The sequence below is a fragment of the Bubalus bubalis genome, chromosome 2 (genome assembly GCF_019923935.1).
Source record: "Bubalus bubalis isolate 160015118507 breed Murrah chromosome 2, NDDB_SH_1, whole genome shotgun sequence".
In the NCBI taxonomy this organism is placed as follows: Eukaryota; Metazoa; Chordata; class Mammalia; order Artiodactyla; family Bovidae; genus Bubalus; species Bubalus bubalis.
In genome coordinates, this window is record NC_059158.1 from 96,161,187 (window position 1) to 96,179,822 (window position 18,636).

General features: G+C 42.8%; 1 protein-coding gene across 5 annotated transcripts in view; it reads left to right on the forward strand.

Annotated features, from left to right (window-relative positions):
* Nucleotides 1-492: 492 nt before the first annotated feature.
* CACNB4 (calcium voltage-gated channel auxiliary subunit beta 4) overlaps nt 493-18,636 on the forward strand; it is a 282,377-nt gene continuing 264,233 nt past the window's right edge. The window contains exons 1-4 of one of the 5 annotated variants that reach the window (XM_025261447.3): nt 493-546; nt 6,555-6,633; nt 7,640-9,251; nt 9,741-9,824. In XM_025261447.3, coding sequence (XP_025117232.1) covers nt 9,189-9,251; nt 9,741-9,824 — 147 coding nt within the window. In that variant the 5' untranslated portion in view covers nt 493-546; nt 6,555-6,633; nt 7,640-9,188. Of the gene's footprint in view, nt 547-6,452; nt 9,252-9,298; nt 9,825-18,636 lie in introns of those variants that run through there. The other 4 variants (XM_025261438.3, XM_025261451.3, XM_044935379.2 and 1 more) reach the window with 4 other exon arrangements.

An 18,636-nucleotide genomic window follows, 5' to 3' on the forward strand; every position in this document is an offset into this window, starting at 1 on the left:
GTTACTAAAGCAAAGATGACAAATAGGACTGGTAAAAAAAAAATAAAAAATTTAAATTAGCTAATAGCATCTCAATGACTTCCCTGGTGGCTCAGATGGTAAAAGTGTCTGCCTACAATGCGGGACACCCAGGTTCGATGCCTGGGTTGGGAAGATCCCCTGGAGAAGGAAATGGCAACCCACTCCAGTCCTCTTGCCTGGAAAATCCCATGGACAGAGGAGCATGGTAAGCTACAGTCCATGTGGTCGCAAAGGGTTGGACATGACTGAGCGACTTCACTACACTACACTACTAGCATCTCAATGTAATTCCCCACTTTCTCTTCCCAGGTGGCACAGTGGTAAAGAATCCACCTTCCAAAGCAGGAAATGCACAGACACACAGGTTTGATCCCTGGATCAGGAAGATCCCCTGGAGAAGGAAATGGCAACGCACTCCAGTATTCTTGCCTGGAAAATTGCATGGTCAGAGGAGCCAGGTGGGCTCCAGTCCATGAGATGGCAAAGAGTCGGACACAACTGAGCAACTGTGCACATACAAGATATGTGAGTCATCTTCACAGTAATTATACTTCAAACTTAAACCTAAAAATTTACTTCCATTACTATGCATCAATTGTACTCTTTAAAATTGTATCCAGAAAACAATATTTTCACTGGTTTTTATAGCATATAAGCTTTTTAGGGTTAAGAAAGTAGACTTTTTCCAATTTTTGAATCTATAACAATCTTGAATATCCTGAAGGTCCATGGCCTTATGTGACTTTGGAACAGATTTTCAAAGTTTGAACCAGAGTATTAGGGGAGAGGGGGAGCAGAAGAGGAATTCTGGATAAATTCTTAGGAACAAGACAAAGTAGATCCTCCTGAGACAAAAACTCAGAAAATTTACAGTGGGATTGTCATGAGATAAAGGTGAAAGGTTAATTACACAAACCTGTGAATGCAATTGAGTACATGTGCTACTGTTATGATTTTTGTATACTCCAAGCTTAAAAATACAAATAATATTTTCCTAGATGCATGGACCCTAGACAAAATTTTTTGTGACTTTATTTTTAAATATGAAATTACTGCCATCTTATGATTCTGAGCTCTGTAAATCATGTCTTTTTTCAACAGTACTTCAGACAGAATTTTGACTGTGGGAAACACTTTGCAAAATGTATTTAAGTGACAGAATAAAGTTTTAAGAGTATTTGCAGCTGACAAAGTGATTTAGCAGCATTCAACATTTTAGGAAGGAAGACAGAGTATCTGTCAGTTCAGTTCAGTTCAGTCGCTCAGTCTTGTCCGACCTTTGCGACCCCATGAATCACAGCACACCAGGCCTCCCTGTCCATCACCAACTCCTGGAGTTCACTCAGACTCACGTCCATCAAGTCAGTGATGCCATCCAGCCATCTCATCCTCTGTCGTCCCCTTCTCCTCCTGCCCCCAATCCCTCCCAGCATCAGAGTCTTTTCCAATGAGTCAACTCTTCGCAGTGGTCAATTGCTCTTGAGTAAGTCATTCTCTTGAAATCAGATTCCTAATTTGCTACAAGTGGGGTTTGTTCTAAATGGTTACTAAGTTCCCTTCCAGCTATAAAATTTTAGACTTAAAAAAATTTTTTTAAATCTTGGGATCATTTTAGATTTACAGAAAAGTTGTGAAGATAATACAGAGAGTTCTAAATGTTGTTTCCCCTATTAAAAACATCTTACCTTACTGAAGTACATCGGTTACCACTAAAACCAGTATTGATACATTATTATTAACTTAAGTCCATACTTGATTCTGACTTCCTTAGCTTTTGCCTCATGTCCTTTTTCTGTCTTAGGATCCCATCCAGGATACAACATGCCATTTAGTCATCACATCCCCTCAGGCTTCTTTTGGCTGTGACAGTTTCTTGGACTTTCCTTGGCAGTTTTGAGAAGTTCTAAGTCATGAGTTTTATAGAACCTCCCTCAATCGAGATTTGCACGGTGTCTTTCTCATGATTAGACAGGGGCTGTGGGTTTGAGAGAAGACCCTCTCTCAAACCTTTGCCCTCCTGTGATATCAAGGGTGTGTATCGTCATCCTGGTCAGGTGATGCTGATCCTGAACACCTGGCTGAGGTGGTGCTGGTCGCCTTTCTCCACTGCTCCTGGCCAGGTTGCCCTCTTTGGAAGATCACTGCACAGTGCACATGGAGGGAGTGGTAGCTATGGTGTTTCTAATAGATTATTTGGAATTCTTCCTCATGGGAGATTTGTCTCTTCTCTTCCGTTTATTTATTCAGTCATTTATTTTTATCACTATGAGCTCATAGATATTTATTTTATACATTAGGATATATTCCAATACTACTTTATTTTATTGCTCAAATTGTTCCAACTTTGGCCATTGAGAGCTCTTTCAGTTTGCTCCTGTGCCCCTTTGATGTATATACCCAGTCATTTTTTTTTTTTTTTTTTTTTTTAGCACTTCTTTACTTTCTGACATGATAATGCTCCAGGCTTATCTTATATACTTCCTGCCCCGCTCCTGGAGTCAGCCATTTCTTCAAGGTGCCCTTTTATTAGAGGACAGTATTAGAAATCAAGACCTGAATTCTAGATGCATTTGTTGCTGCTGAGATGCAGTTATTTCTAGACCCTCAACTGAGGACAGGAAAACAAGTGTGTATATGCTAACCCATGCATATCTTTGCATATTTCTATATAGAACCATCTGAATCTCACACTGAGCTACACTTGAGTTCACACCTGTGTCTCTGACCCTAATCCATTACCACATGGATCATCCTAGACATCTCCCCTTGCTCATCTGTAACCTTCCACTCCAACAGTAGAAAAACCTGGCTCCCAACACCTGCCATCCATTTACCTAATTATTCCATTCCAGTATGTATGTATAGGGACTTCAGAATTGTTAACCCATCCTCCTCAGGGAACAACTTTGTCAACTGCAGTGCAGTCCTGCTTCTGCACAGCTCCTTTTGCTTAGTCTCATAGACCCCACTCATTTCAAACATTACTTAGACTAGCACCTTCCCCCTCTCCCATGTCCTTCAGTGAAGTTGTTTCATGGTTTGCTGTCATAATAATAATAGTATTTTGTCACATTCTGCCTCCCATCTTGGGAATGCCCAAAATTTCTAAATGATTTTTTTAATTTGCACACATTAAGGTTCACTCTTTGTGGTGTAAAGTTCTCTAGGTTTTGACACATGCTTAGAGTCAAATATCCAGCGTTACAGTATCCTACAGAGTAGTTTCAGCATCCTAAAAAAATCCTGTGCTTCACCTGTTCAACCCTCCCCCTTTCTACTGATCTGTTTACTGTTATAGCTTGACTTTTTCTAAAATTGCATATAAACATAATAATTTGTGTGGGCTTCCCAGGTGGCACTAGTGGTAAAGAACCCACTTGCCAATGTAGAATATGGAAGAGACGCAGGTTCGATCCCTAGGTTGGGAAGATCCCCTGGAGGTGGGCATGGCAACCTACTCCAGTATTCTTTGCCTGGAGAATCCCATGGACAGAACAGCCTGGTGGACTATAGTCCCTAGGGGCGCAAAGAGTTGGACCTGACTTTAAAGCAACTTAGCACTCACATAATCATTTATGTAGTTACAAATGTAGCCTCAGATTGGCTTCTTTCATTAAACAAGATGCATTTAGGGTTTATCCATGTCTTTTTAATGGCTTGTTAGATCATTTTTTTTAAAATCACCAAATAATATTCCATTGTACCATTGACTATATTTTAAAAGATACATTTGCCTATTGAAGGACATCTTGGTTGCTTCCAGCTTGGGGTGATTATGAATAAAACTGCTACCTACATTTGCATGCTGGTTTTTGTGTGCACCTAAGGTTTCAAGTCAATTGTGTAAATACTTAGGACCACAACTGCTGGACTGTTGGTGTGTTTAACTTATTAACAAACTGACAAACTATCTTCCATAGTGGCTGTGCCATTTAGCATTCCCATCATCAACGAATAAGAATTCCTGTTGCTTCTAATCCTCGCTAAAAAGTGCTATTGTCAATTAAAATTGTTTTTAAGCCTGATAGGTGTGTGTTGGTACTGTATTGTCATTTTAATTTGTATTTTCCCATTGACAACTGATGTTGGGTATCTTTTCATATGCTTATTTGCTACTATATTTGGTAAAGAGTCCATTCAAATCTTTTGTCCATTTATTGAGTTGTTAGTTTTCTTATTGTTGAGTTTTGAGAGTTGTTTGTATATTTTGTTTACAAGTTCCTTATAGGATTTGTGTCTTGCAAATGTATTCTGCCAGAAATGTATTCTGTCATTTCATTCTCTTAACAGAGTCTTTCACAGAGCCTACAGTAGTTTTTAATTTTAATAAAGCCAAACATGTCAATTTTTACTTTCTTGGATACATTTTTGGTAGTAGTGTATCCAAAACCTCATCACCAAACCCAGAGTCATGTAGATCTTCTCCTATTTTTTCTCTTAGAAGTTTTAAAGTTTTGTACTTAGATCTATGATCTGTTTTGAGTTCACTTTTTATAAAGTCTGAAGATTTTTTCAAAGTAGAGGCTTTGAGATAGTTCACATACCACACCATTCATCTATTTAAAATGTACAGTTCAGGGACTTCCCGGGTGGTCCAGTGGTTAAGAATCTACCTGCCAATGCACAGCACATGGGTTTGATCCCTGGTCTAGGAAGATCCCACATCGTGTGGAGCGGCTAAGCCCTGTACCCCACGACTGCTAAGCCAGTGCTCTAGAGCCCGTGCTCCACAACAAGAGAAGCTAGCGCGATGAGAAGCCCACGTACCACAACTAGAGAGCAGCCTCCTGCACTCACCACAACTGGAGAAAGCCTGAGTACAGCAACGAAGACCCAGTGCAAAAATAAATAGATAAAACATGAAAAAGTGTGCAATTCAGTGCTTTTTAGTATTTTTATTAACATTTTCTTTGCCTCAAAAAGAAGCCCTGTAGACTTAACTATCACTTCAATATCCCCCCAACCTCCCCTGCCCTAAGCAACCACTAATCTGTTTTTAGTCTCTATAGATTTATTTATTTGGGATATTTCATGTAAATGGAACAATATAATATATGACCTTCTGTGACTTATTTCTTTCACTTAGCTTAATATTTTCAAGGCTCATCCATACTGTAGCATGTATCAATACTTCGTTCCTTCTTATTGCTGAATAATATTCCAATGTATACAGATACCACAGTTTCTTTTGTTTATTCATCAGTTGGTGGACATTTGGGGTATTTCCACCTTTTTGGCTATTATGAATAATGCTTCTTTGAGCTTTCTTGTACAAGTTTTTGTACAAATATATGCTTTTGTTTATCTTGGGTATATACTCAGGAGTGGAATTGCTGGCTCATTTTATAACTTTATGTTTAAACACTTGAGTAGATGCCAGACTGGTTTTCAAAGGAGCTGCACCATTTTACATTCCCACCAGCAGTGGGAATTTCTGATTTCCAATTTCTCTATATCTTTGCCAATAATTATTATCCGAGGTTTATCTAGTGGATAGTATAGTGGTATTTCATGGTTTCAATTTGCATTCTCCTGATGACTAAAAATATCAATCATTTTTTCATGAGCTTATTGGCCATTTGTATATCTTCTTTGGAGAAAGGTCTATTCAGATTCTTTTCCTATGTTAAAATAGGGTCATCTGTCTCTTTATTACTGAGCTGTAAGAATTTTACACACATATATGATACACATATATATGATACAAGTCCCTTATTAGATATATGATTTGCAAATATTTTCCTGCATTCTGTTGTCTTTTCACTTTCTTGATAGTGCCCTTTTCACTTTCTTGACAGTACCACAAAATTTAAAAAGTTCAGACATTTTTAATTTTGAAGTTCAAATTTACTTTCTTTCTTTTGTTGCTTGTGCTCCTGGTGACATATCTAAAAATCCATTGCCAAATCCAAGATCGTGAAGATTTACCCTTATGTTTCCTTCTGATAGTTTTACACTTTTATGTAAGACCTCTTCATTTAGATCTTTGGTCCATTTTGAGTTAATTTTTGTATGTGGTGCAAAGTGGGGCCCAACTTCATTCTCTGAGTTCCAGTCCTGGGGGCAAGGACAATGGCATTCTCTGTGTGACATTTTCACTTTAGGAGCTGGGCGCTTGGTAGTGAGGGGCAGCAAGCCTGGGTCTCCTGGCTTGTCTCTCGAGGAGCAGTTGGGGCCTCAGTATTCTCTGTGGCACTGTGTCCCAGGCAGAGCCCCATCCCACAAGTGGGGGCTGGGCTAAAGAAAGGAGCCCCCACCTCTGCTGCATTTGGGGAACTTAGCCTCAGCAACAGGTGGCTGCTGCAGGATGATAAATGGCCTGTCCCTCCCAGGAAAATAACCCTCCAGCTGGAGCTGAAGGGAGAGGGAGCCCTGTATTCCCAGCTGCATCAGGTAGCCAGAGTTTCCCTTTTGCTGAATCAGATGAAGGTGGGGGTGGTGAGGGTGGGGAGAACAAGTCTTGGTTCAAATACCACAAGCTCACTTTTCTTGTTGAGTTTTAGTAAATTTTCCTGAATGAATGTTTTTTTCAGTGGCTGCATACCCTTCTCTGGACCATTTCCACAGATTAAAGAATTTTTTAGAAACTATTTTCACCAGTTTTGCTGTGAGGTAAGTAAAGAGAACTCTTCAATGTCATGCCACTGTAGATTCTTTTTTGATAACTCAAAGTCATAAGACTGTAGGCAGCAGAAAGCCAGAGAACTCAAATCCCAGTGCCCACATCATAATTCACTCTGTAAGTATTGATTAAGTATCAACTATGAAAATGGCTAAGAACTAAAAATGGATTGAGTTGACGGTAACTAAAGCAAGGGGTTCTGCACTGGCAGACATACCATTATCCATATACTTTATGGAATATCTATTAATATAACATGTGAGATATAAGAATGGAAGATAAAAAGCTAAAAATCTATTTTAGGAATTAGATTTTCACAAAAAGAGAACACGTAAACCAAGGCAGCCTGCACTAAGTGCCCAGAGAATAAATGCTCCAGTTTTTCAGGGCATGGTCAGGGAAGATTTCTGTGGAAGGAGAGTGTGGTGAACCAGGCTTGGAAGAAGGGTAGGATTCAGGCGGGTGGGATTGGGGGCAGGACACATTTCAGGCAGAGGTGCTGAAGAGGGATTGTATTTGGTGTGTTTGAGCAATGAGGAGACTTTTCTGCTTGCTGTTCAGTGATCAAGTTGGAGAAAAGTGGTAGTGACCAAAGCAGGAGATTGGGTGTTGGACCAAGGAGTTTGAACTCTGTCTTGTGGGCTGCTGAGAGCAATGAGCGCCGTCAACTACAAACTGACACTTGCCATCTACCTCTATAAGGGTTAAAGCATGTGCTCTGACCTTCAGCAGCCTCTGAAAGGAGTTCAGGGTGGAGCGCAGAAATGAGGCACTCTGTGCTTGGGATGGGGTAGGGGAACTGGCAGGACAGATCTTCAGATAGGTATTTTGAGGATCTCATTTTATAGGTCCAATTCTTATGTCTCCTCATATCTAAAAAAGCACTAAAATCCTTCTTGGTGATGACTGTTTCTCATCACTGGCAAAAAAGCTTCATGAGACTAGCAGAAACCTTCTGTACATGTGCTTGACTGTATGTATTTCCTCCTTTGCCAGAATCAGTGCATACTGACCTTCACCCCTGCCTCTTTGGAGCAGTCTCTCAGAGGTACTTGAGGCACCATTTCCCAGGCTGCAGTCCTCATTTTGCCCCAAATAAAATGGCAGGTAACTCACATTGTACATTTTTTTTTAAGTCAACAGTGCTTTTTAGAAAAGAGTGAGTTGAGTAAAGAGATTTTAGGAAAATGGTTTTGCCTGTAGTGTGTAGATAGAATGAAGTGTGTGGGTATGTGTGTGTGTGCAGGTGTATGCTCAGAGGAAGGCTGGAGGCAAGGAGATTAGTTATTATACTCTTACAAAGAATTGAAGGTCTGGATTAAGTGAAGGGGCTGGGAATGGAAAGAAAGTGTCTGGTGTATGGTAAAACATTATCAGGACCTCAATAAGGCCAACCAATTGTTAAAAGAGACATGCAGTTTCGCTCAAAAAATACTAGAACCCAAGGTGATAGGGGCTGATGTAGTAATTTAAGATATCACGCAAATTTTATTCATGGATTTCTCTTGCGGTAACTATTTACAATTAAACAGGGTCTCTTTATTTTTGAATTCGCATGTTTCTCTTCCTGCTTGTTACTTCAAGTCCTCCTCCCCACAATTCGCTTTTATTTGTTCTCCAGTTAATCTCTAGTATGTTTTTGCAGGAGGAAATTTAGGGTTGCAACAACGCCAAAGATGTATGATTTCAAAGATGAGTTTTCTCCCTTGAAAACAGATATCCGCCTAGAAAGGGGAGGCACGTGGCCAACTCTTGCCTTTCAGCACGTCTATGTGACCTTCAAAACTCCTTAGGACACGCCGGTTTGCTGCGGGGCTGCACCCCCGTCAGACTCAGGTTGGCAGAATCTCCTGGGGCTGCCGGGTGTGCACGGCTTGCGGTTCTGAAGCTAGAGTTCACAAAACAATACAAAGACACGGACAAAAGCCAAACCACAGAACCCCATGCCTTATGGGTGAAGTCGCGGAAGAAAGGTTCTGCTCTTGCCCTTTTAAAATTCCAGTGCAGCAAACACACACCCGCGCGCTCGCGCGCGCGCGCGCGCACACACACACACACACACACACGCATACACGCCGGATCGGCTTTTCCCACTCCCTGCTACTCTGCACCAGTGTCCTTCCCCGAGTCCTGATTCATGAACCGTGCCACCTTTGTCTCATTTTAAACTGTGCAGACTATTTTCATCCTCCCACCCCCCTCCCCGGTTCCCCCTCTCCCTTCCTGCACTGGAAAGCTCTGATGTAAGGCGCTCGCTAGGTGGGAGAGAGCTTCTTTCCATCGGCTCGGGTCGGCGAGATCCCGAGAGCCCCCCCCCCCTCCGCGGGACCTCCGCCGGAGGGGGCCGCTGCCCGGAGGTCCGCTGCGGGCGCGGGGGTGAGCGCCTCGATCCCTTTAAGGTGTCGCCGCGCTCGCAGGAGCCGGCGCGGGTCCCGAAGCGGGTGGGGAAGTCCTGCCGCCCTCCCCCGCCTCCAGCTTGCAAGCGTCCGGGGGGCCCAGCCGTCCTCCGCCCGCCGCGCACGGGCGGGCCATGCGGCTGTGAACCATGTCCTCCTCCTCCTATGCCAAGAACGGGAGCGCTGACCGGCCGCACTCCCCAACCTCACAGGTACCGCCCCCTCCCCCCCCTCCTCGCCCCGCCTTCGCGCCCGGCGAGCTGGGCCCCGGGTCCTGGGAGTCAGCGGCCCCGCTCCCCCACCCCTGCGAGGCGTCCCTCTCTCCTCCCGCCCCTCTTCTTTCTCCTCCTCCTCCTCCTGCTCCTTCTCACCTCGTCCGGTCTCTGCGCTCCGGCTCCGGAGTCCGCAGCCTTCCCCAGCCCATGCCGCCGGGGACTCGGACCCCGCACTCTGAGAGTCTTTGTTAATGGATGTGGTGGGTGCTCGCGGGCGGCTCTTCCCTGGCGTCTTTCAGCCGTCGAGGCTTGAGTGGGTGGGTGGGGTGGAGGCTGTATGTGGGGACCGTGGAGGAGACTTGGGTGCGGGCTCTGGGGAACCCCCGGGGAGCTGGTCCCGAGGCGGACTCTAGCCTGGGGTGGTCGCCCGGCTCCCCACTGCCGCGCCCTCATGCGCTTCTCTCCGACCCCCTGTGTCGAGTGCAGGTGGCCCGAGGCACCACGACCCGGAGGAGCAGGTTGAAAAGATCCGATGGCAGCACCACTTCGACCAGCTTCATCCTCAGACAGGTAGGAGTCGGGCGCGGGGGGCCGTGGGGGTGGTGTTCCGGAGCTGAGAGCAGCCCCCTCGTGAGGGCGCGGCGGGCGGGGTCCCCGCGCGCCCCTTCCCTCCCCCGGCGTTCCCTGCGGCTGGTCCTTCTCCCTCCGTCCCGGCTCCCAAGTCTTAGGGTCCCGGGAAGTTAGTACGTGTGGACGCGAGCCAGCTGGGACCTAGTTGAATTTAAGACTGGAAATATTTCTTTTTGCACCTTCGATGCTCGAGGAAACCTTTTTAAGTCGTGTGACTTGACTTGACCAGAACCCCGGGCGCCGGACAACTGCTTTGATTCGCTGTTAGAAGCTTTTCTGTTTTGCCCTATTTTGAATACTCTCCTTTGTCATCTCCGAGCTCTGGTCAAAAGGAAAAACACTTTGAGCAGAAAGTTTGGTCTCGCTTTGGGACCTATTCTTTGGTTCGCTCGGTTAGGGAAAGACTGCCGCATCTGTTTAAATCCAAGTAAGCGAAGCCCTGCACTCGGTTTCTGGGGCCTGGGTGCTGCTACACTTAGTGTTTGTTTCCTTAATGATTGTTCTCTCCTGCGTGGTTCTAGCACGCGTTAAGTGTGATAAAGATCACTGGTTCCACCGAATGCTGAAGTGCCTTTTACCTTGACACAGGAAATTGGTCCTTAATTTCGTACTGTCTATGGGCTACAGAGAAACCACTCCTTCATAGCTACTGGGTGCTACAGAGATCATGCGAAAAGGAATCGCCTTGATTTCTCTTTGGAAGAGAAGCTATCGAGGTGTGTGAGTTCAGGGTACCCTGGGAGGGCCGTGGTCATCGCACCAAGGCTGCGCTGTGGGCTGCTGGAATGACCTTGGGAAGTTCTTTTCCCTCTAGGTAACTCAGATCATCGTGTACTGTGTTTTTAACCTATGATGGTAGCTGCATTATATTTCTTTAGTAATTATCCTCACTTTAAACAGATTACCCCCAAGGAATGGGCATTAGACTCAAAATTGGACTCAGACCTCTCCTAAAAAGTCCATAAAGCGTATTTACATAATATTTATTACACAGGCATTCATTTTCTTCAGGAACAGAAATTACTGCAACTACTCTTTCATTCAGTGAGTATTAAGTGTGTGCATTATTAAAATAAATATATTTTGGATTCTGAATTCAAAAAGTGTATTCTATCCTTTTTGCAGTATTTAGATTATTTACATATTTAATAAAGCAACACATTCTTCATCTTTTACAAAAATTGACTTATGTGACAGATCTTGTTTATGTTTATTTTGTAGATGCCTATTTTTTGTAGTGTTTTATTACTATAGATTCTTAGAAATACTAATTATACAGCAGTGTATTCCATGAGGCGTTTGACTGACACTTTTATCTATACCATCACTTCAGTAATGTTTTATTCTTCCAAGCACAATCAATATTCTTTATAATATGTTAATCTTATTCTTTCCTCAAGTTAAATAATAAGTGAGATAAGGCATGTATAAGTTCTCATCAAATGTGCTGGTGTGTGTCGGCTTAAAAATGTAAAAAGTATTCATGCTGAATAATTTTGGGAGTAATTTAAACTGTCACAGATTATGGGAACAAATATATTTCATAAGTCTTTCTGAAACTAGGCTAGGATATGTTGGTTTAATAAGATGATCTAATTTAAATTTGGACATTTTGTTTTAATGATATTATTAACATATACACAATCTTACTAATTTTTCTGCACAGAAATAATACATAATTTTTATGAGGACTTACAGCTCAGTAAGCATCCTGTATATGATCTTCTTTAAATGTCATAATACAGACTTCTATAATGACTATGATAAAATAACTGAGAAGCTTTTATTTATTTGACAAGAGATGAAAAATGATTCCCAATGGAACTTTAACACTGTATTTTGAAATTAAATTTAACAGTTTTCACCCAAATGCCAAAAAAAAAAAAATTGTTTAAAAAAAGACCAGCAGCTGTTTAATGTTACTGGAGAGTTGTTATTCATAGAATGACCAGTGATTTACTGTTTTTGAATTCTTGATGTATCTCACAATCTGTGTGATGCCTTTGCACAAGAAGAAGATAGTGAAGACATCAGTAAAAACAGTGCTGCTCATTTCTCTGCCATATAACCTACAAAGATATGGGGATAAAGCTTCCACTTATTAAAAAAAAAAAATGAATCAGAGAGGAACATCCCGGCTGGTGGTGAAGAATAGAGGACAGCTGGCAAACTTATCAAATAGAACAGTGTTTATTGTTTGAGCTGGTAAAAAAAACTCAGTGTTCATGTGTATATGTGCACAGATGTATGTATGTGCACACGCATACACATGCATACATGTGAGTTGGCCTGAAAATGAACAGACTAAGACAGCCTGTCTCTCCCCATGAGGACTGCTCACAAAACCCCTCAGGCATCTCTGACCTTATTTGCTGATCTGCTAGATTGCTGCTCTCCACAGTTTAGGAGGGATGGAAGTTTTGGAATGAATCCAGGGAGCAACTAAATGATTTCTTTGAGGAAAGGTGAGAAGGTTAAGTATTTCGTTATAAAAGAGAGAGAACTAGGGGTGACCCAGTAGTGATCCCAAAAGGTACAGGAAGACTGTCCTTTGGAAATGTGGTGGGCTGTTCTGTCTTCATGGAGGCTGAACTCAACAGCTGGCTACAATTAGAAAGGAATGATACTTTATAGCAAGACTTTCCAAAGAATGTTGATATCATTGAAATGGCTTTCCAAGAAAGGCTGTAGAATTTTCTCTCCGGAGATCACTTTTGACAGGCTATTTATGAATGGATTGTTTATTCATGCTTTAAAGTTTTAGGAAGCACTTACCAAACATTTGATATGTACCTTTCCCTGCAGTAGATATTGTGGAATAGGAATGAAAAGATGAATGAGACACAGCCCCTGGACCTAAAGGATTTTCTGATATAGTTACAGAGACATAGATGTATACAATTAATATGGTGAAATGGAGCAAGGAATTAGGGTGTCTGCAGAATGCCCATGTGTGCTGAGTATATGAGATGCCGTGGGTGTCACAGCACATACAGTTTGTGTGGCAGAGTGCTCCAGGTTACTCTCACTGGGGTTACTCCCAGTTTTTTCCTCCTCTGGGGTTCAAAGGAAAATCTGATCAGAGTGGCTTGTTGACTTCTCCTTAAGACTGCCCTTATTATTGACTTCTCCTTAAAACTGCAGAGTCTTACAAGACCTGGATCCTACCAGCTTCCAGCCTCATCCTAGGCCATGATCTTAGTTCTGGAAACAGATCTTGAACATACCACTCTCCCACCTGCCACAGGCCCTATGCACATGTGAAGTTCTCTGTGTGGAGGCTCTCCCCTCTGCCTAGCTAATTTTTTAATCTTCCTTGAAACCTAACTTTAGTTTCCACTTCTTTTTCTAATCTCCTTAATAAGGACAGTTCCTTAACCAAGTACCCAGAGTGCACTGTGCTAGTTCTCAATAGTACCATCGCTGTTTATTTAACATTTAACTATTTAACATGTCATTACATGTTTTGTTAATGTCCATTTCCCCATCCAGATGACAGATTCCACTGGGGCAGGGACATGTCTGCATTTGGTCTCCATTTTCTCCTCAGCATTTAGCATAGTAGGTGTTCAATAAATATTTGAAAGAAGCCCTGGTTATAGAAACATTTCTCTGATTTGAAAGAATGAAGGGGTAGATGGAATGAAGGAAGACTATCTTGATATATTTTAGGCATGAGGTTCTGCTCCAATATTAAACTCTTTATTTAATGGGGGAGAAATTGCCTCCTAACTGCTATCCCAAATTTAGTAACTTAAAAAAACAACGTAAAATTTTTTTTCTGTGTACTGAGCAGACACACTTCTTCTTTGTGTGATGTTATCTGGGTACTGAGAAGGCTGAAAGGTCTGAAGTACCCTTATATGTGTGGTTGGTGGTTGGTGCTGGCTGCTGGCTGAGAACTCAAGTGGTGTTTTTGGCAGAGGTTCACTTTCCATCCACCTGAACCTGTCAGTGCGGTTGCTTGAGTTTCTTCACAACATGGTATCTGGGTTCCAAGCAGGAGCATCCCAAGAAGTAAAGCCTGAAGCTATAGACTTCACAGTGTTAGTTTAGACACTCAGTTGTGTCCAACTCTTGCAACCACATGGACTGTAGACCGCCAGACTCCTCTGTCCATAGGATTCTCCAGGGAAGAATACTGGAGTGGGTTGCCATTTCCTTCTCCAGAGGATTTTCCCAACCCAGGGATCAAACCTGGGTCCCTTGCATTGCAGGTGGATTCTTTACTGACTGAGTTAGTAGGGAAGCCCATGTAGCTATGTAGCCTGTAGACTTCGTAGTAGCTATGTAACCCTGTAGCCATAGTTCCTGGAGAAGGCAATGTCACCCCACTCCAGTACTCTTGCTGGAAAATCCCATGGATGGAGGAGCCTGGTGGGCTACAGTTCATGGGGTCGCTAAGAGTCGGACACAACTAAGTGACTTTACTTTCACTTTTCACTTTCATGCATTGAGGAAGGAAATGGCAACCCACTCCAGTGTTCTTGCCTTGAGAATCCCAGGAATGGGGGAACCTAGTGGGCTGCCGTCTATGGGGTCGCACAGAGTCGGACACGACTGAAGTGATTTAGCAGCAGCAGCAGCAGCCATATAGCTATGTTGCTATGTAGCCATGTAGAGTTCATCAGATCAGATCAGTCGCTCAGTCGTGTCCGACTCTTTGCGACCCCATGAATCACGGCACGCCAGGCCTCCCTGTCTATCACCAACTCCCAGAGTTCACTCAGACTCACATCCATCAAGTCAGTGATGCCATCCAGCCATCTCATCCTCTGTCGTCCCCTTCTCCTCCTGCCCCCAATCCCTCCCAGCATCACAGTCTTTTCCAATGAGTCAATTCTTCGCATGAGGTGGCCAAACTATTGGAGTTTCAGCTTTAGCATCATTCCTTCCAAAGAAATCCCAGGGCTGATCTCCTTCAGAATGGACTGGTTGGATCTCCTTGCAGTCCAAGGGACTCGCAAGAATCTTCTCCAACACCACAGTTCAAAAGCATCAATTCTTCATAGTTGATATCAAAAGCTACATGACTTCACTTCTGTTACAGTTGCTAGGTAAAAACAAATCAAAGGGACAGCCAGTTACAAAGGGACGGAAAATAAACTCTCTTTTGATGGGGTGCAGCAAGGTCACCTTACAAAGGAGCAGATAGAACGGAAGATATTGTTGCATCCGTCTTTGGGACAATCTACTTTCAAGCAAGGTTCCTTCTGTGTTTTTTTTAGATATGCTAATCAGATGATCATTACAATGATTCAGTGAACCCACATTATATGTAGAGATCTAAAACACATTCAGATACTAAGTTGATACTATAATAAAGCAAGTTGGCAAAAATATTCTTTGGGTTCTAATTTGAGCACCGGTTATAGACACATTTCTCTGATGAAATGCAAATTCATCAACAGAAGGTATATGCTTTGTGCATAGCTCTAAGAATAATCATATGCTTGAAGTCATGCATATGTGCAAAATTTATCCATAAGCTAGAATCACAGAATTTTAGAACAGAAAGAGATTGTGGAGGGAAAGTACTTTGATTTCCCATTTTCAGATGAATGAAATACAGACCCAAGGAGGTAAGGCCTTACCAAGGTCACACCAATAGATAGTAGCAGAACTGAGACAGGAGACCCCAGCTCAGATTCTACAGTTTCCCGACCACAGTACACTTCATCCCTGAATAATCAAGCCAGGCACACAAACACACGTGGATATGGACACATGGAAAAACTTACTCCTCTTAGATCCTAGAAATATTCCTAGTTTATATGGTTACTATGAAGACCAAAGCAACCCCTGGAGATTCTGGAGACTCTAGTTTTTCTCGGTTTTATCATGGGATGGAATTTTTGTTTGCATGGTTTATGGTTCATGGAGGTTTGTTAGTTTCTTTACTTAGTAACGTTCTAGTCACTTTAGTAGCCAGTCTAACCAGAAAACAAAACAAAACTCAAAGGACTTGAAAGTTAGAGACAGGATTGAACAGGTGAGGCAAGAGCTTAGAAGCTAAACATAGAGGTTAGCAACATCGGGAAGCCACTATGACCTCCAGACTAGAAGGACAAGGGGAGGACATTGCCCTGGAACCCAGGGGCCAGAATCACCTGGTGGATGCTGGAACTGCTGGGGTACTGTTCATACGAGCAAGAGACACAGAGGGGATACAGCCAGAGAAGCCATTTGAGGTGGAGAAAATGGGGAGAAACACTCTGGCTTCTTCATTTCTTCTGCTCCCCGCTCCACCTCTGCCCAGTCTGTCACTGGCTGGGCTGGACACCAGCTGACATAAGAGACTGGGAAACTGCCTGCAGGCCGTGGCCCCCCTGAGACAGAAAGCAGAGCAGAAAAAGGAGAGGATGACTCTGAGGAAAACAGGCCAGGACTGGCACAGCCATTATTATATTTTAACTGCATGGAAGATATTAGTGAATCATTTTCACCAGCCAAATCAGAAATTTTTCCTTGCACTGTAAGTAGACCGTCCTTGCTAAACGGTATAATCCAGTGACACAGAACTTTAAGGAAAACTTTATACCTCTTTCCTTTGTGAATTTTATTTGGAATGCACCTTCCAAAATTGAGACCTGATAGAGCAAAAAAGAACTCTGCCTCTGGTGGCAAATGGTGCTTCATTCTGGCTCTTGGGCTTGAATAAATGGAACTGAATTTGTGATGCTTCTGATTGAGAAATCTAATTACTGGACAGCTAACCAGTTAAGCAGTCATTTTTGCTTTTCTCCGAGTTTCTGTTCTTGACACACTGAGTTCCCTAAATCTCATTTTTATAAAATAAAGAACTATTTACCCTTCAGTTTAGGTTGATAAGATTTTATTGAAGCTTACATAAATTCTGATTCACATTTTAATCCTTCTAGAAAATTATAGGATGCTGCATGGAAACTTAAACTGAAAATGACCTTGGCTTCATTGTGACCTTCTCCCTGTAATTACTCCACATGCTGTCCTAGACAATGTCGTCCCTGGGAATCAAGGGGCAGAGACGGTTCCTTCATCAAGGGAAAAGGCAAGGGCAGGGTGGAAAAGAATGTAGTTTTGTTCAACCATGTTGTAGAGCTGGTTGCAGAAATCAGTTTCTTGGCCCCTGATGAGTCTGCCAACTCCGTGGGCTCAGCTGGGCCCAGCACATAGAGTTCTGACCCATCTTTTCTGGTTTGGGCTGTGACCTTGTCCAAGGTCATCATTGTCCTTCAAGTTTGGCCCTTTCTTGGTCTCCTTTCTGTGGCTTAGACTCAGAAGGAAGCATAAGCCCGAACCAGGGTGACTGGGCTTGTACCTCACTCAGATTCACTGAACCCCAAGAAATGGCCTAAAACAGCACCACCCTCACTGCCTGCTCGCCCTTCTCAGCAGGAGTGTGTGTGTGAGAGAGAGAATCTTCTGAGTCCCTGTCTGTGTAGGCAGAGCCCCTGGATGGCGTTTACTTCCTTTGAGCCCAGGTGTGGCACTAGTATTTCTTTTGCGAGCTGTGCAGAGCACTTCCTTACCGTCCGCAATCACACATCACACATTCTCTAGATAACACCTCTGCAGATTTGAACCCATCGAGTTGATAGGACGAGCTAGGCTGTTATCCCCCAAACACCCCCATAAAATCTCATCCTCGTGTAAGAGGTGGGTATGGTCCTGCGTTCACACAGTTTCATGCCCTCTTTCTTCCTGAGCCAGGAAAACGTAGAAGAAGCACTCTTCGTTCTTGAAGAGTCTAAGTTATAAACTCAACTACAGACTACGCATCAGGAATTTTACATGGATTTAACTATGTGAACTCGGGCAGGAAGAGGGGGAGGGCTAGAACTAGAAGCCTGAATTCATGAAGAGGCTAAATTATAGATTCAATTTTAAGGGAATGGTTTTATTGCTTTCAAGTAACAGTAATGACAAGCTGTGGGCTTCCGCAGCCTGCATTCAGAAAGCGAGAAGGCTGATGAATTACCAACACCTGGCTTGAACATAGACGGTGCTTTGAAATTCCTTGAAGATGGTTTTCATTTTAACTAGAAAAACATGTGCCTCTGTAAACTTTCCTACTTTCTTTACTCTGTCCTTATGACACCCATAAACAGAACAGAGGTAATTACTTGAATCAGTAGGGATGGTGTAAAGCGTGTTGCTTTATGTACTGAAAGTGTTAGGTGGGGCTGTGAAAATGAGGGACACTCACTGAATCTTTCTGATCATTTCCCTGTAATCACTTGGAAGACAAAGTGTGCCTATTTTATTTCTCATTTTATGTTCTTTTCTGTTGGTGGAGGTATCTTTCTCTGGGGCTGCAATTTAAATTGCTGGAGCAGTAGTTTTGTTTTGAGAGGAAATATTTTGTAAACAAACTTAAAAAGATTCTGCATTTTTTTCCCTAGGTTGTCAGAATTACTAGAAATGGTAAGCTTTTGTTCACTGTGTCTGAATATTATGATATTCTTTTTTAACTCCTCGGGAAAATTTGTTTTGCAATTTCTTCTTTAATGCAGGAAGGACCAGCAGTAATGGAAATACATAATAACTCATGTAGATGAGTTTATCATCCTGTCCCACTTCGTTCTCCAGTGGCCCAGTGCTAGGATAACTCAAAGGCTGATTATAAAACCCTCACTGTTAAGGTTGGCGTGCTTTGTGGTCATGGCTTAATTATTTGGCCTCTGTGTGTGTTTGTGTGTAGAACAGAAAGAAGGAAGTCATCTTTCAAGAATTCAAAGGCTATATTCTGTTATCACCATAATCTAATTTT